The 15,459-nt window shown below is 33.1% G+C and overlaps 1 protein-coding gene across 4 annotated transcripts in view; it reads right to left on the bottom strand.

Annotated features, from left to right (window-relative positions):
- The window catches only part of LOC114332050 (kinesin-like protein KIF13A), a 515,517-nt gene extending 501,781 nt beyond the window's left edge, over positions 1-13,736 (bottom strand). For 2 of the 4 annotated variants that reach the window (XM_028281756.2, XM_050641283.1), the window contains exon 1: positions 13,438-13,735. In XM_028281756.2, coding sequence (XP_028137557.2) covers positions 13,438-13,492 — 55 coding nt within the window. In that variant the 5' untranslated portion in view covers positions 13,493-13,735. Of the gene's footprint in view, positions 1-13,437 lie in introns of all 4 variants that reach the window. The other 2 variants (XM_028281754.2, XM_028281757.2) reach the window with 2 other exon arrangements.
- Positions 13,737-15,459: the final 1,723 nt, after the last annotated feature.

Genomic DNA, 15,459 nt, shown 5'->3' with positions numbered 1-15,459 from the left:
TTGAACAATACAAATAATCTTTATAAAATCTTTTTATTATGTCTAACGTGCTATGTACTAAGAATATAGTATAAGTCATAAAATGGACCTTTCGGGATTCTTCTATATTTTGAATTTTGAATGTCTATTAATCATTTCTGTACTAAGAGTATAAATCAATAGCCTGTTTTTCATGTATAAATATTGATTTTATTCCAACAGTACAACTTTTAATTTCAAAAGTCTGCTTTGTAAGGTACAGGTCAACTTCTACTGTTAGTACCTTCTGCTTTCACTTACGCAGCTTGACTTATACTTTTAGTACACACCACATGTTATGAGATTCTAGGGCGCTTGTATTGAAAAAATGTAGATAATCCAAATTTGACCATAAAATTTCAAGGAATTAACATCCTTAAAAAGGGGTTGGTACGGAAACAGATTTTTGAGGTTCTTTGTTTTCTTCCTTTTTAACTTTCCTAAACCTTTTTTTATGACTTTCGTTCTGTCGTTGAATACGGTGCCGATGTTTATTGTTATCGGTTATAAAAGCAGAAAATTATAAAAATAGCTAGATCCCATTTAAACCAAAAACTGTTCATTTAGTATTTTTTTATTTAATTTTGTTGTGCGTGCTAAAAAATAGTTTACTGTGAAAGTGTCAGTGTTCTATTGTACATGATTTTTAAAAATGAGTAGAGGGAAACAAATACTAAAATTATTGGAACTAAAGGATGATTTATATGGCACTAAATGTATTATTAAATTTCTTATCTTAATTGGCAACTGACATGTCTATCTCAACAAAAAAGTATATAAAAAAATTTTAAAAAATAAAATACAGGATCCTTTGTAAAAGGTATATTTAAAAGACCCTAATAATGGTTACATCACAAAACAAAACGTTTTCGGATTAACAAGTAATCCATCATCAGTGTTAAGCCAATAACATGCATGCGTGAGCCACCAAAAAGTTATGGTTAAAAACCCTTTAAAAGATATAGTTGACACTCAATTTTCAATATGTGAGGTTCATCCCTTTCATATCACATTAACGTGGGTTAGAGTCCTGTGTTGCCCTGGGTAATATTCAGGAATATTTGCAACATCTGACTATTTTAAACATAATATGTAGTAGGTATAATATAAGATCTTATACCTTTTAAAGGGTTTTTACCCATAACTTTTGGTGACTCACGCATGCATGTTATTGGCTTAACACTGATGATGGATTACTTGTTAATCCGAAAACGTTTTGTTTTGTGATGCAACCCTTATTAGGGTCTTTTAAATATACCTTTTACGAAGTGCTGGTGACCCAAGTAACGCTTCATTTCTTTTTTGTTCTTTATATGTACAGAGTACAGAGTATAGAAATTGATACGAATTTGATGGCTGCCAAGGTCGTTCTAACCATTGGCACTTTGTAAAATTATCAACATTTTGATTTACACAACATCCTATGTCATTCTTGAAGCTTCCATTACTGCTTTTGTTCAATTCTAGTCCAGAAAATATATTTATCCCCTGTTTTGTACATACATTATGTGTTTGAAACTGAAAACATTTGAACTGCAAATATTTAAATTTATATTTTTTTATTCTCGGAGGGAGCCATGGCCCCCTCCCTGGATCCGCCCTTGATACTTCGCAATTTACGTCTTTGTATCTCTGGAATAAGAATTATATTGAAAACAAAGCCTCTCTCGTACCAACAGCATTTATGAACCCGAACTGGTTGGGAGAAATTTGACTTTCACACAGCTTGGAAATTCTTTCATGGATTATATTTAAGAACGGTTTTAGGAGTGACTCATCAGGCTTTTATTTTTTCATATTTCTTAGTTCAATAGTAAATTTACAAAGGATCAAATTTTTTCCCTCTCTCTTAAGTGAATAACTTTTTCCAGTAATTCTTGCATTTCTTCTCAATTCGTTTTCAATTCACAAACAGTTCATGATCCGTATTTTTAAATCCCTAATTTATTAAATTGCAATAATTAAAACAAAACTACCATACAAGCTGAAAGAACTGTCAAAACGTTGACCCCCAACTACACTATCGCCGCCAAGAGGGAGCAACGGCGTACGTAGCTGCCATTCTAACATCTTATTGTTGTTTCATTAATCAATAAAAATTACAGGTAAGGTGGAATTTTCCCACTTTCTATAACCCTGTATAGATGCATTTTGTTAATTGATCCTTAGAGTATAGCATTAACTGTTTATTTCATTAATTTAAGTGATAATAAACATCCAATAATTTAATCAAAAGTGTCTGTCTCTAAAAATAGAGAAAGAAGTAAATGGCATGTCAAAGGGGTGTTCTGTTTGTTTTAGTGGTTTATTTAATATCTCAATAAATTTATGAGCACCTTAAAGAGTCATAGAATAGTGTAGCTTTAATTAGGTTTTGATAATGAAGGAGTGGAATGATACTGAAAATTCTGTTCATAAATTTTCACAACAAAAGGTCATGATATATTTTGGTATATATAAAAATAATAATATACTTAATACAACAGGCCACACTGGTTACATGTGCATCAACAGACAAAAGGGACGAGATAGAATAGGTAGGTCAAAATGTTACGATAGACCCATATAACTTGCAACAATCACTGCAGATAACGATATCACGAAAGAGATTAAAGGGAGATAGTTCAGAGAAATAAGGAAAAAAATATCGTGTTGGTGACACATCCCCCTCCAGGCTGAAACCAAATTTTTCGAGTAATATGGTTATCTATAATAATAACCTATATGTTTCCTGCAGCCGATTTTGATGATATACATAATTATAAACAAATGAAGATCAAAAAACGGTAAATTTTCGCTTTTTTCGTCTATTACTAAAAAATTGGGCATTTTAAACAAATTTGAGAGCAATATAAACTCATAAACCGTATAAAAAACTTCAATATGGCGTTCGCTGAATATGTCTATCCTTATTGGTTACTTAGAAAATTGCCAAATAAATCATAAATTTTGAGTTTTTATAAATATTCATAACTTTTGTAAAAATTAACTTAGAACCTTCTTATTACACGGAATGCTGAGACTTATGGTGCTTAAATTATACCCTAAATTTCAAAGCAATTGGTCAAATAGTTTAAAAGTTATTTAATTTGTTTATCCAAAATTAATTTTTTTTGCAACACTGTAAGTCAGAAAATGATGAAGTTACAGTAATATTTTGGATAGTTTATAAAAGAAGAAAATTTACAGTATTAATTTAATTTAAAAAAAATGACAAAAAATAATTATAAATAATGCAAAATAATTTTGCAAAAACATGTGAATTAAAAAAATGGGGGGCCTAACTTTGTCCCTAAATCTCCTAGAACAGTTGTTTTTCTTTCTAAATGTGTATAAAAATTCAGTCTTTCTAAATATGAAAAAATAATTTTTCTACGGGTAACGGTTAAAAAGTTATTCTAATTGTTTATAAGTAAGCAAATCGACATGTTTTTGCAAAATAATTTTACACTGTTTAAAATTATTTTTTGTCATTTATTTTTAATTAAGGTAATAGTATAAATGTTCTTCTTTCATAAACTGTCCGAAGTATTATTGTAACCTCATAATTTTCTGACTTATAGTGTAGCAAAAAAAATTAATTTGGGAAAAACAAATTAAATAACTTTTAAACTATTTGACCAATTGCTTTGAAATTTAAAATATAATTTAAGTACAAGAAGTCTCGGCATTCCGTGTAATAAGAAGATTCTAAGTTAATTTTTACCTAAGTTATGCATATTTATATAAACTCAATATTTATGATTTATTTTGCAATTTTCTAAGCAACCAATAAGGATGGACATATTTAGCGAATGCCATATTGAAGTTTTTTATACGATTTATAAGTTTCTTACTCTCAAATTTGTTTAAAGTGCTTAACTTTTTGGTAATAGACGAAAAAAGCGAAAATTTAGCGTTTTTTGATCTTCATTTGTTTATAACTATGTATATCATCAAAATCGGCTGCAGGAAACATATAGGTTAATAATATAGATGTCCATACTACTCAAAAAATTTGGTTTCGACCTGGAGGGGGATGTGTCACGAGAAAAACCTTATTTCTCTGGACTAAGAATTCAGGCAGCAAACAGATGTACAGTAGAACGTCGATAATCCGGACGTCAAAAATCCGGACCGTCAATAATCCGGATTTGTATCTAGCAAAAATATCTTATTCTTTTTTTTAATGGCATGGACTTGATGTCATTCAGCCAGTCACAACATGAGGTACTTAGTGTCATGTGTAGTGTGTGTGTGTGTGTTGAGTAAGTGTCTTGTTACTTTGCAAAGTCGACGTCATTGTCTTTGTAAAGAGACGCTAATTGTATCCGAACGTCTGCGGTCTATCTTATTATTTTAAAACGAATAATTAAGAACTTAGCTGCAAAAAAAACGAATTGCAGTTCAAAAACCTTTTAAACATTTTTTTAAAAGCTCAAATAGTGTCTGATGTTTGTACTGTACACATGTTGCTATAAATAAATTATAATACAGTGTTTGAACATAAAAAATGTTTTGATTAATTTCACCTCTAGACACTTTACAGTATAAAAGAAAATATAAAGTTTTAAAATGTTTGTTGTAGGTACTTAAATGTCTATTCTAGCCTTTTTTAAGGTAATTTCGATAATCCGGATAATTTGATAATCCGGATGAGGTCCGGTCCCAATTAATCCGGATTATTGACGTTCTACTGTATGTATAGCCTCCACAATACTAGTAAATCTAAGAGCTTAACACGAGCATCAAAGATCAGAATATATAAAACAGTATCGCTATAGTGCGGAAAAGTTGCGATTGGTAATTACAATAAAAACAAAACAAAAATTATTCAAATCGGACTTTATCTTCCGATCCCGCAACGGGCCTAAAGATTATGAACAAATGAAATTTTACCTTTTTTTCGGAAATTTTTATTTATTCTCCATGTACATTATATTTATCGCTATAGTAAAATTTATTTACAGTTTGCATGGTTGAGTAATAAAAACAACAGTTTTACGCATCTAACGAATATCTTCCGATACCGCAAAATCAATCACAATCTATAAAAATTTGAAATTGTTGATGATTTTGATAAATTAAAAAACATTTAGTTATCTCATTTTTCTGTTACATTGTAAAGCTCTTCGCTTGTTTAGATATTGTATAATAATATTTAAACGACCCAGAACAAGAAGGTGGTTGCACTTTTTACTCCACCCACACCCTTCTCTCCATACAACCAATGAGTGTGTGTTTTTTACATTATTTACATAGTATGTACATTTCTTTTTCTTTTGTTTGTGTCCAGCTTTTAAACGTCAACTTTGAATTTTTATTTGGTGGTAAAATCTGGCAGCATGGACCTTGATTTAAGTGTTGCCTTGATGAATCCATCTCTTGATTGGGTCCTACATACATTAGCATTAGACGATACTTCCGTGACCAACTCTACGTACCGCTAGACAGCTTGCGTATGGCAGGGATGGTTTTGTACATTCCAGTCTGGCGTGCCTGATATAATGTAGGAACTTATATCTTCATTCGAAACGCTTTGAAGAACTGGTGAAGAAGATAGTTTGCAACATTCCAATCTAATATTTCAGTGTAGTCCTGTGCTTCAAAATTTAAAGTAGGAGGGATGAAATTTCTAATAAGTTTGCCCTTAACTTTAGTCTATCCGGCTTTTAATACTCTCCTTAGCTCTCTAATGTGTTTCCTTTTTCCCTACTACTTGAAATTTTGAAGCACGGGACTAAACTGAAATTATACACTGGAATATAATGTTGCAAAACTATTGCAGACTGTTGCAAAACTATCTTCCCCACCACTTCTTCGATGTGTCAAATACAGATATAAGTTCTTGCATTACATTGGGCGACATACCAGACTGGAATGTACAAAACTATCCCTGACACACGCAAGCTGATGAGAGGTGCCTAAAGTTGGTCACGGAAGCATTGTCTAATGCAGGGGAGGCCAACCCATCGATCGCGACCCCTAGGTCAGTCGATCGATGACAAGAAAAAATTATCTACCTACCTACCTATTCCTGTCCTAAATATTACGAAAATTCCTAGTCGGTAGATCGCAGCGAATTAGAAAGGCAGACAGTAGACCTCGAGTCTGATTAAGTTGGTCACCTCTGGTCTAATGTATGTGGGCCCCAATCAAGAGATGGATTCATAAGGACAACACTTAAACCAATAAGGTCCATGCTGCCAGATTCTACCACCAAATCACAATACCAAGTTGACGTTTAAAAGCTGGACACAAGCATGAAAAAGAAATTTACTATGTAAATAATGTAAAAATCACTCATTGGTTGGTTGGAAAGAAGGGTATGTGCGGAGCTAGAAGTGCAACCACCTCCGCGTTGTGAGTTCTGGGTTGTTTAAGTATTGTCATACAATATATAAAAAAGCGAAAAACTTCACAATGTAGGAGAAAAATGAAATAACTAAATGTTTTTTAATTCATCAAAATCATCGAAAATTTCAAATTTTTATAGATTTTGATTGAACTTGCAGGATCGGAAGATATTCGTTAGATGCGTAAAACTGTTGTTTTTATTACTCAACCATGCAAACTGTAAATAAATTTTACTATAGCGATAAATAAAACGTACATGGAGGATAAATAAAAATTTCCGAAAAAAAGATAAAATTTCATTTTTTTTCATAATCTTTAGGCCCGTTGCGGGATCGGAAGATAAAGTCCGATTTTAATAATTTTTGTTTTGTTTTTCTTGTAATTACCAATCGCAACTTTTCCGCACTATAGCGATACGGGATTATCAATTTGACTTTTTTCGCACCACCCTACTGGCCATGTCCATAGACTCCCTAATAACCGCCTTACCAACCCGATCTGGGAGGAAGCCCCCACAGGAAGAAGGCCCTTAGGACGCCCACGAATGCGATGGAGAGACAATTATATGGTCAGATCTAAGAACAATGGGGCTACCCACTGACCCAACTATCATGGACGACCGTTAAAGATGGAAGCGAGTTGTGCAGTCAGCCAAGACCCACCCCGGGTTGTAGTACTATAGCGGTACGCTTTAATTATTATTTTTGCTAATTTTATTTTCTGAATTTTTAATAACTTTTCTCAAAACGAAATAATATGGGTCATATAAATTCACATGTAAAATACAAACCAGATGCTAAGAGGGACACAGTTTTACAAAACGGAATGTATCCTTAACCATATGTTTTTGGTGTGTTCAGTTTAACAAACTGAATTCCCCATAAATTAATTACATTATCAGACCTTATGTCAATAACTCACAATTGGACATGCATTCGAAAACGTAAAACTGCAGAACATGTTGCGATGTTTCAACCTTTAAACGCCAGATCTAAATAATGTATTGCCCATCTGGTCAGATGGTAAAACACAAACAGATTAGCGTCTGTGGTTTCTTTTCAGCCACTCAGTCAGTCGGTCACAACACCCCAGAGACATCGGCCGCTCGCTGGTCCGAAAACAATAACAAACCCTCTTACGCGATGTATAAGCAAAACACTTTTTGTTACCCAAATAAATAAATATATTACTGATCGTTGTTACACTTATTTTTTATTAATTCCGTCAACCACACCACCGGAATAGTACTACCAGAAGAAGAAGCCACACTGGATGACAGCCAATGCGGCTTTAGGCAAGGGCGAGGTACAACCGATCTCATATTCACGGTGAGACAGTTATCAGAAAAAGCCCTAGAGCATAACATTATGTTGTTTCTTCTCTGTTTTGTGGACTTGGAAAAAGCATTTGATCGTGCGCCACGTAACATAAGATCAGGGAAATATTAAATTCTAGAAATGTGAAACCAAAGCTAACCCAAGCAATAAAGAGTATATATTATGTATTATGAATGTACACGTAATAATGTAAGAATGAACAACCGCTTATCTCTAGAATTCTACACAAGGAGACGTGTAAGACAAGGTGTTGTTATGAGTCCCTTGTTATTCATCACTCTAATGGACGAACTTGCAAAAGAATCCAGGGGTAAGATAAACAGAATTAGGGTTGGGGTGTATAAACTTCATGTACGTATACGTAACATGTAGTATACGTGTCAGAGTTGATATTTGCCGATGACCTGGTAATTGTGCAAAATCAGAGAAAGACTTGCAAGTGAATGTGAATGTTTGGAATAAAGCTTTTAAGAAATTCGGGATGAAAATAAATATTGAAAAAAACAGAAGTTTTAGTAATATCGAAAACGCAAGAAAATATAAATGTAAAGCTAAATAATGAGACCATTACACAAGTAAAGGACTACAAGTATCTAGGATCAACAACAAATGGACAAGAAAATATAGAACCAGAAATAAACAGCAGGGTAATGAGTGCAAAAAAATGTAGGTACATACTATGTACTAAATAAAAGTTTTATTATGAAGAAGAAAGTAAGCCTGAAAAAGAAAAATGAAAGTATTTTAAACTGTATACGAGCTGGCGCTACGGTCTACGGTAGTGAAACGTGGACAGTGAACGACAATACGATAACGGCGATATCCCCGTCGTTTAAAGAGGAAGGTAATAGATTGCTGCGTGGTGCCTGTTTTCACATATATTATTATATGAAGCCACACTGAGCGACATAAAAAAATGCAGCCCAAATAAAGACAGACAAAAATAAAGGTTTTAGGAATATTCTCGCAAAGTGGACAGGACTTATCACCAGACTCATGGATATCAAGTGGATATGTTACAGTTCAAGTTGATTATCCAGTTGGAGTTGACTCCAACTAGTTGGAGTCAACTAGCTGGAGTCAACTCTAACGGCTGGTTTCAGTAAAAGTTGATTATAAATATAAAATGAAGATTTATATTCAACATTTACTAGTAAAAGTATACTCCAACTAGGAAAAGTATACTCTTCCCAATGTCATTTAGTAAAATTTGATTCTGCCTCACACAAACAGCCGATTCTAGAAATTAAATGTTACTGAATATGTTCAAATTAGTCTAGCTGTATTGTCGCCCCCGTTAGGTAAATTACTCCGATTCGAATTTTTTGCACGAACTTACTCAAAAAGACATCCTTATAACAAATCTACTGGGTGCCAGGCAGTACCTTGATCGATAAATTGTTTAAACAATTTTTTTAGACAAATTCACAAAAATAATTTTTTTACTTCGAACAATTTTTTTTTAGATCATTTGGGTTAGTCTGAGCAAAAAAGGTATTTTGTGATTTTTCTCTAAAATTCATTGTTGTCGAGTTATACGTGATTTAAAATTTGAAAAATGCGAAAATAGCCGTTTTCAAGGCTTAATAACTCGGTTAAAATCCATTATTATGAAAGTCAGAAAGTGACCAAATCAAAGTTTATAACCCCCTCTACAAGATCCAGCAGAAATTTTTGTCACTACAGTAGTCTCTCTTTATAACGATTCCCTATATAACGATAATTCCTCTATAACGATCAAAATACTAAACATTGTTTGGTTCGTCATAAGGACAATTCTTTCTCTATACCGATATCGTTATCTCTTTATAACGATAACTTTTCAACATTCGATGACCTCACTTTTCAAGAAACAACTGATAACCATTTGCGTTTGGCAATAACTAAGATAACTAAACCGTGAGAATTTTACCCATTAAAGATAACACTTAATTGAAACACAAGGAATAACTGAAAAAGCTCTTGCGTAGGTGTAACTTGATAAAAGGTGATTAGTGAGTGATTTATTTTGTGGCTCCAATTTAGCAAAAATTTGGTGGTTCAAATTTCAATCCAATATGCAGAAAGTTGAGTAGTACACGCTTTTATCGTTCGGGCGGTGTGCCTTAACTGTTTTCACACAGATGTTGTCCTCTATTGACGACTTCTAAGTTTCAATTTCGGTTGTATCTCGGTCTGTGAACAGTCAAGATGTTTTTGAAAAAGCCTAGAGTACTCTCGGTTAAAGAAAAGTTATCGATAACTCGGGCAATAGAGAAAATTAACATAAGTTATTTAGTACAGTATGATTATAGAGAGATATATCGTTATAGAGAGAGAGAGGACTGTATTTTATTACTAAGCTTTATCTTTAATTATTAACAATGAGCGCTAAGTGCGTATTAGGCGGACGTCAATGGTGAGTGCTAAAGAGATGCACCATTCCGGCCGTCCAATGGTGAATCTCACTCGCACTCACATTGACGGCCGCCTCAATACACGCTTAGCTCTCATTGTTGATAATTAAAAATAATATCTTATTAATGAAATAATGACAAAAATTTCTTCAGGATCTTATAGAGGTAGCTTTAATTTTTGATTTTTTTTAGTTTCTGACTTTCATAATATATAATATCGTATGGCATTTTTGCCTTTCGGACAGTTCCGGCGCCAATTACATCTTTAACCCTGTTTCAAGTAATAACTAGTGACGATGTACACTAGCCCAAGGGGACCGACGGCTTAACGTGCTCTCCGAGGCACGGTGAGACGGCTCGTGTCATTATTGGAAATGAAAATGGTTTGTCTTTGGCAGGACCGCAAATAATGATATGTACCACCAGTGGTACATGTACCACAGATTGAGAACCGCTGACTTTACATAATATGAGATAGAGTAGATAAAAATTATTTTTGTGAATTTGGTTAACAAAAATTGGTTAAACAATTTTTCGATCGCGGTACCGCGTGACACCCTGTGTATTTGTTATAAGGATTGTTATACGGATGTATTTCTTTGAGTAAGTTTTGTGCAAAAAATCGAATCAGAATAATTTACCTAACGGGGGCGACGTTACAGGCAATACTAATAAGTAGTTGAAACGGTCAAAACAAAGAAACGCACACTCATCAAAAATGCACTTGAGATTCTCGTATAATCAACATTTACTGAATCGATCCAGGAAGAGTCAACTCCAACTAGTAAAAGTTGATTTAAATTTTTAAAACTAGTTGGAGTCAACTCCAACTGAGAATCAACTTGAACTGTAACAGATACACAATGTGTTGGAATACAATGGAAAACGACCACTAAGGGTTTGCTCAATACGGAGAGCAATGGATTGTATCCTCGCTCCGACTCTTGCTCCCTGGTATTTATATTCGTTAATTCTCGCATTTAAAATAATGTATTTATTTTACATAGCGATCGAAACTATATTATCGATCGCTATGTAAAATAAATACACATTATTTTAAATGCGAGAATTCACGAATATAACGAATATAAATACCAGGGAGCAAGGGTCGGAGCGAGTATACAATCCATTGCTCTCCGTATTGAGCACAACTTAACGCGTTGGATTTATGACATGAAAATAATGGATCAGGATCGAGATGGATGGATTAAATTTTCCCTACGGGACGACCACACGTACTCTTATCAGTACTACTATCGTCGGCAAACTTCATCGCCTTATTCAATCCATTTTTAAACATAGGATACTACAGAAATACCGACTTTTGGTATTTCTAGGAAAGCTAAATAGTTTGCTATGTTTATTAAGCGGGTAGGTACTTACTACAAACATAAAAAAGGAAAAAATAAGTGGGAAAAAACTCGCAACGTAAATACAAAGGAAAGAAGATAGATATTTGACCATTTTTCAGACTCTGTCAGTAACGGGTATGTAACGACTTGGCGGGAATGAAAAGTATGTCACCACAATTGGATGCCGCATGTGGACAAATGGGGCCCTTAAATCATTTTAAAAAGAGTAAATTTATAAGAAGGCGTGTCGTTCAATCAAAACTTTGGAAAAACAAATTGAATTGGTCAAAAAAAAAATAAGAAATGAGAATCGGCAGGAACAGGACAGAGAGATGACAATGAGAATAAATCTGGTCTTGGTTGCATATGGAGCATTAAGAGATGCGTTCGTTCATGGGCGATATTCATATTCCCGTCGCGTCGTTTAAAGAGGAAGGTAATAGATTATGGATGCGTGGTGCCTGTTTTCACATATATATGAAGCCACACTCAGCGACATAAAAAATGCAGCCCAAATAAAGACAGACAAAAATAAAGGTTTTAGGAATATTCTCGCAAAATAGACAGGACTTATCGCCAGACTCATGGATATCAAGTGGACACACAATGCGTTGGAATACAATGGAAAACGACCACTAACGCGTTGGATTTATGACATGAAAATAATGGCTCAGGATCGAGATAATTTTCCCTACGGGACGACCAAAGGTACTCTTATCAGTACTACACGGTACTACCATCGTCGGCAAATGCGCTGCATGATTTATCTAGATGACGCCTTATCCAATCAATTTTTAAACAGAGGTACTACAGAAATAAAGACTTTTGGTATTTCTAGGAAAGCTAAATCGTTTGCTGTTTATTAAGTGGGTCGGTGGTACTACTATAAACATAAAAAAGGAAAAAATAATTGGCAATAAGTAAAAAAAGGTGAAAGGCAATGATTTTTTTACGTTTATAACGTTTTGGCTTTACTTTCCTCAGGTAGTACCGTGTACCGTCGTGGCTGTTAGCCGTACCTCTGAAAGACAGAGTCTTCTTACATTATAGCCACAAATGGTCCCATTGTTCCTGTAGTGATCCTTTCCCAAGTTAATTTGCTCCTGTTTCTAACTTAGCTACACCATACTGATGATGACCAAATATTCGGAAATGCGTATTTACGGTTGCCTTCCACATTTTTAACTATTTCCCTTTGAATTCACGTTGTGAGTTTTTTAACAACGATTTTTTCTTTTCTATGTTTTATAGTAGTACTCTGACGAAATCTGGATATTGTGAAAAATGTCTCTTTTCAATTTTCCACGAAAATATCAGCAAATATTTGAATAGTTAATTTCGTTTTCAAACAAATCATTGAATTTAAAAAATATGGGCTGATATAAATATTTTACATTTTTATAAATATCTCTACTTCCAGTGTGTTTATATGAATAACAATAACAGTTATCTTATCCAATTGACTACATTATTAGGAATGTATTTACATTGCAAAAAACTCTTTAAAATGCAGATTTAATCACAGAAAAGTGCTCTTAAAACTGGATACAAGATAAATAGCAGCAAAAACATTGAAATTGGTTACGACGGTACTTGTCGTAAAACGACGAGATATTATGAAATTGCTATAGAGTTTTACAATATAGGTAAAATCAATTTTGACCATGAATTAGTCAACACTGTATATAAAAGGTGTTTTATTTACATTTTATATAAATAGTTAACTTCATGTGATTTTTATTTCAATACCAAAATGTTATCCTTGTTCTATTATTTTCATGAAAATAAAAATTTTATGAGTCAAATATGTATATAATTTTGAGCTGACAGGTTTTGATGTCAAAATGACAATACCATGAATCATCGGGGGTACCTCAGCACATCAGCATTCAGCAATAGACAAGGTCTTAAAAATGAAAACAAAGACTGGCAGTTTTTATAAAACAATAATAATGAAGAAAATAGTTTTATAAAATTATTTAGCAATAAAAAACATACCTCTTCTGTTAAAAGGACGGAGCCGAACAGCAACTTTAATTTTGTCTGTAGACATTTTTGTTTCTTTTCACTAAATTAACAACAGATACGTATATTTACACTATTATCACACTTTCTTTGTATAAATAATTGCTTAACTATCCATTTTCAAACATAGTAAGTCACAAGGTAGCACTTATCACAACACGTAAATTCACTACTTTCGCCATATTCGAGAACACAATATTGGACATTGCGCTGTAACACTCATTTTCTGTGGACTGCGCAAATTTTGTCTATAGTCACTACTTCTCATTCTTTAATAATTCCCTTCCCAGACACCTCTGCCCTCTATCGATTCAACTTAATGTTCCGTCAGAAAAGTCTGTAAGCACATTGATCGTTCTGCGCCATCTCACGGTACGTAACATAGTTAAGAGAAGATCTAGTATAAATTCCTTGTTTCATATCATGTCGCGCCATCTGTTGATTGAAATCACATAAACCAAGTTTTAAAGACAGCAAATTAGTTACCATTCCAATCCAGAGATGTCGCTGTCAGTTAATTTTCTCGTCATATTTAACAACTGACAGTTGACAATTAAATTAATTTGTTTTTTACTTTTTATTTTACAGTTTGTGGCTTAATTATTGTATTATAGTGGTGTTACGTTTTTAATTAGATTTAATCACAATTTTAATCAATTTTATTAACCTCCTCTCCGTTTTTATGAGTAGAATTTTTAGTTTACATTGATCATCCCCTGTTGTTTCTCCACATTTAAAAAAACAATATAAAGTCGACTTTACACTACATGATTTATCATGTGATTTGTCATGTGATTTTTCCCATGACGAGCCGCATGACAATGCTTATGACAAAACGAGCCGTATAAACAATGCAAAATCATATGACAAATCACACAGTGTAAACATGTAAATTTCACTCCATGACCAAATCATATGACAAATCACATGATAAATCATGTAATGTAAAGTCGACTTAATAGATCCTGAAACAGTTTACTCTAATAGACAAGTGTGTCATCAACATTTCGGGCCTATATATTTTTGGAAGTTTGTATAAGATTATTAGGTATTTATCTAAACAATCATTCTACAAAATTCTTTCAAAAATTTTCATTCAACTCAATATTACACATCAGTGCTTTCACGTGACACATTATGGCAGTAGTGTTTACCATTTTGAAAACAAATTGGAATATTTGAAGTTTTCATTAAAACTATGATTTTTGATTATATTGGTATTTCAGCCCCGATTAGAACACTACATACTAACAGAACTTTAAAGGCAATACTTTTAGTAGGTAGGTATTTTTTATGTAGATGGAACTTTTAAGTTAATTTTAACTCATAGTATAATTATTGAATAAAACATTGAATTGTCTTTCTGTTGTTTTAATTTCCTGTGAAATTTCATCAAAAATCCCGCAAAATTTATAATTTAAAATTTCCACCTAACTAAAATTTGTCAATTTAGTTCCCATTCCAATCAAGAGATGGCGTTAATTCGATCCGAAAGATTAACATGGTCGTGAAACGTCTAGAGTATATATGGTTTGTGATCCATAGATAGAGCTGCTGTCGAAAATTCATAATGGGCGTAACCCGCATAGAAAATACTTACCGCAGACAGGACAGGCTTTGCTCAAATAAAAACAAATATTAAAAATAATATCAAACAATAGGGAACTTGTACATAAAAATATTTTTGCATAAAATTGTTAATTTATGTTTAACAAGCTGAAAATGCGAGCATTATCATAACGAAAACTTTGTTGATTTACGTATTTTAATTCATAATATGGAAAATTGCTATTATGAAAAGTAGTTTAGAATTAACAATTATGTTTTATTGTGCAATTATGTCACAGCTACCGTCATTGCTTTGACGAAATAATGTTTTGAAATGAAAACTTCTTTAGGGACGTTTTGACCTTTTTAGATGGGGAAAAAGTATTGAATTAGCGACCGTCATCGCGAACGTCATTGCTTCGACAAAAATAAATTTTTGAAGTGAAA

The sequence above is a fragment of the Diabrotica virgifera genome, chromosome 10 (assembly GCF_917563875.1).
Source record: "Diabrotica virgifera virgifera chromosome 10, PGI_DIABVI_V3a".
Classification (NCBI taxonomy): Eukaryota; Metazoa; Arthropoda; class Insecta; order Coleoptera; family Chrysomelidae; genus Diabrotica; species Diabrotica virgifera.
This window is presented reverse-complemented; position numbering and strand designations above follow the sequence as displayed.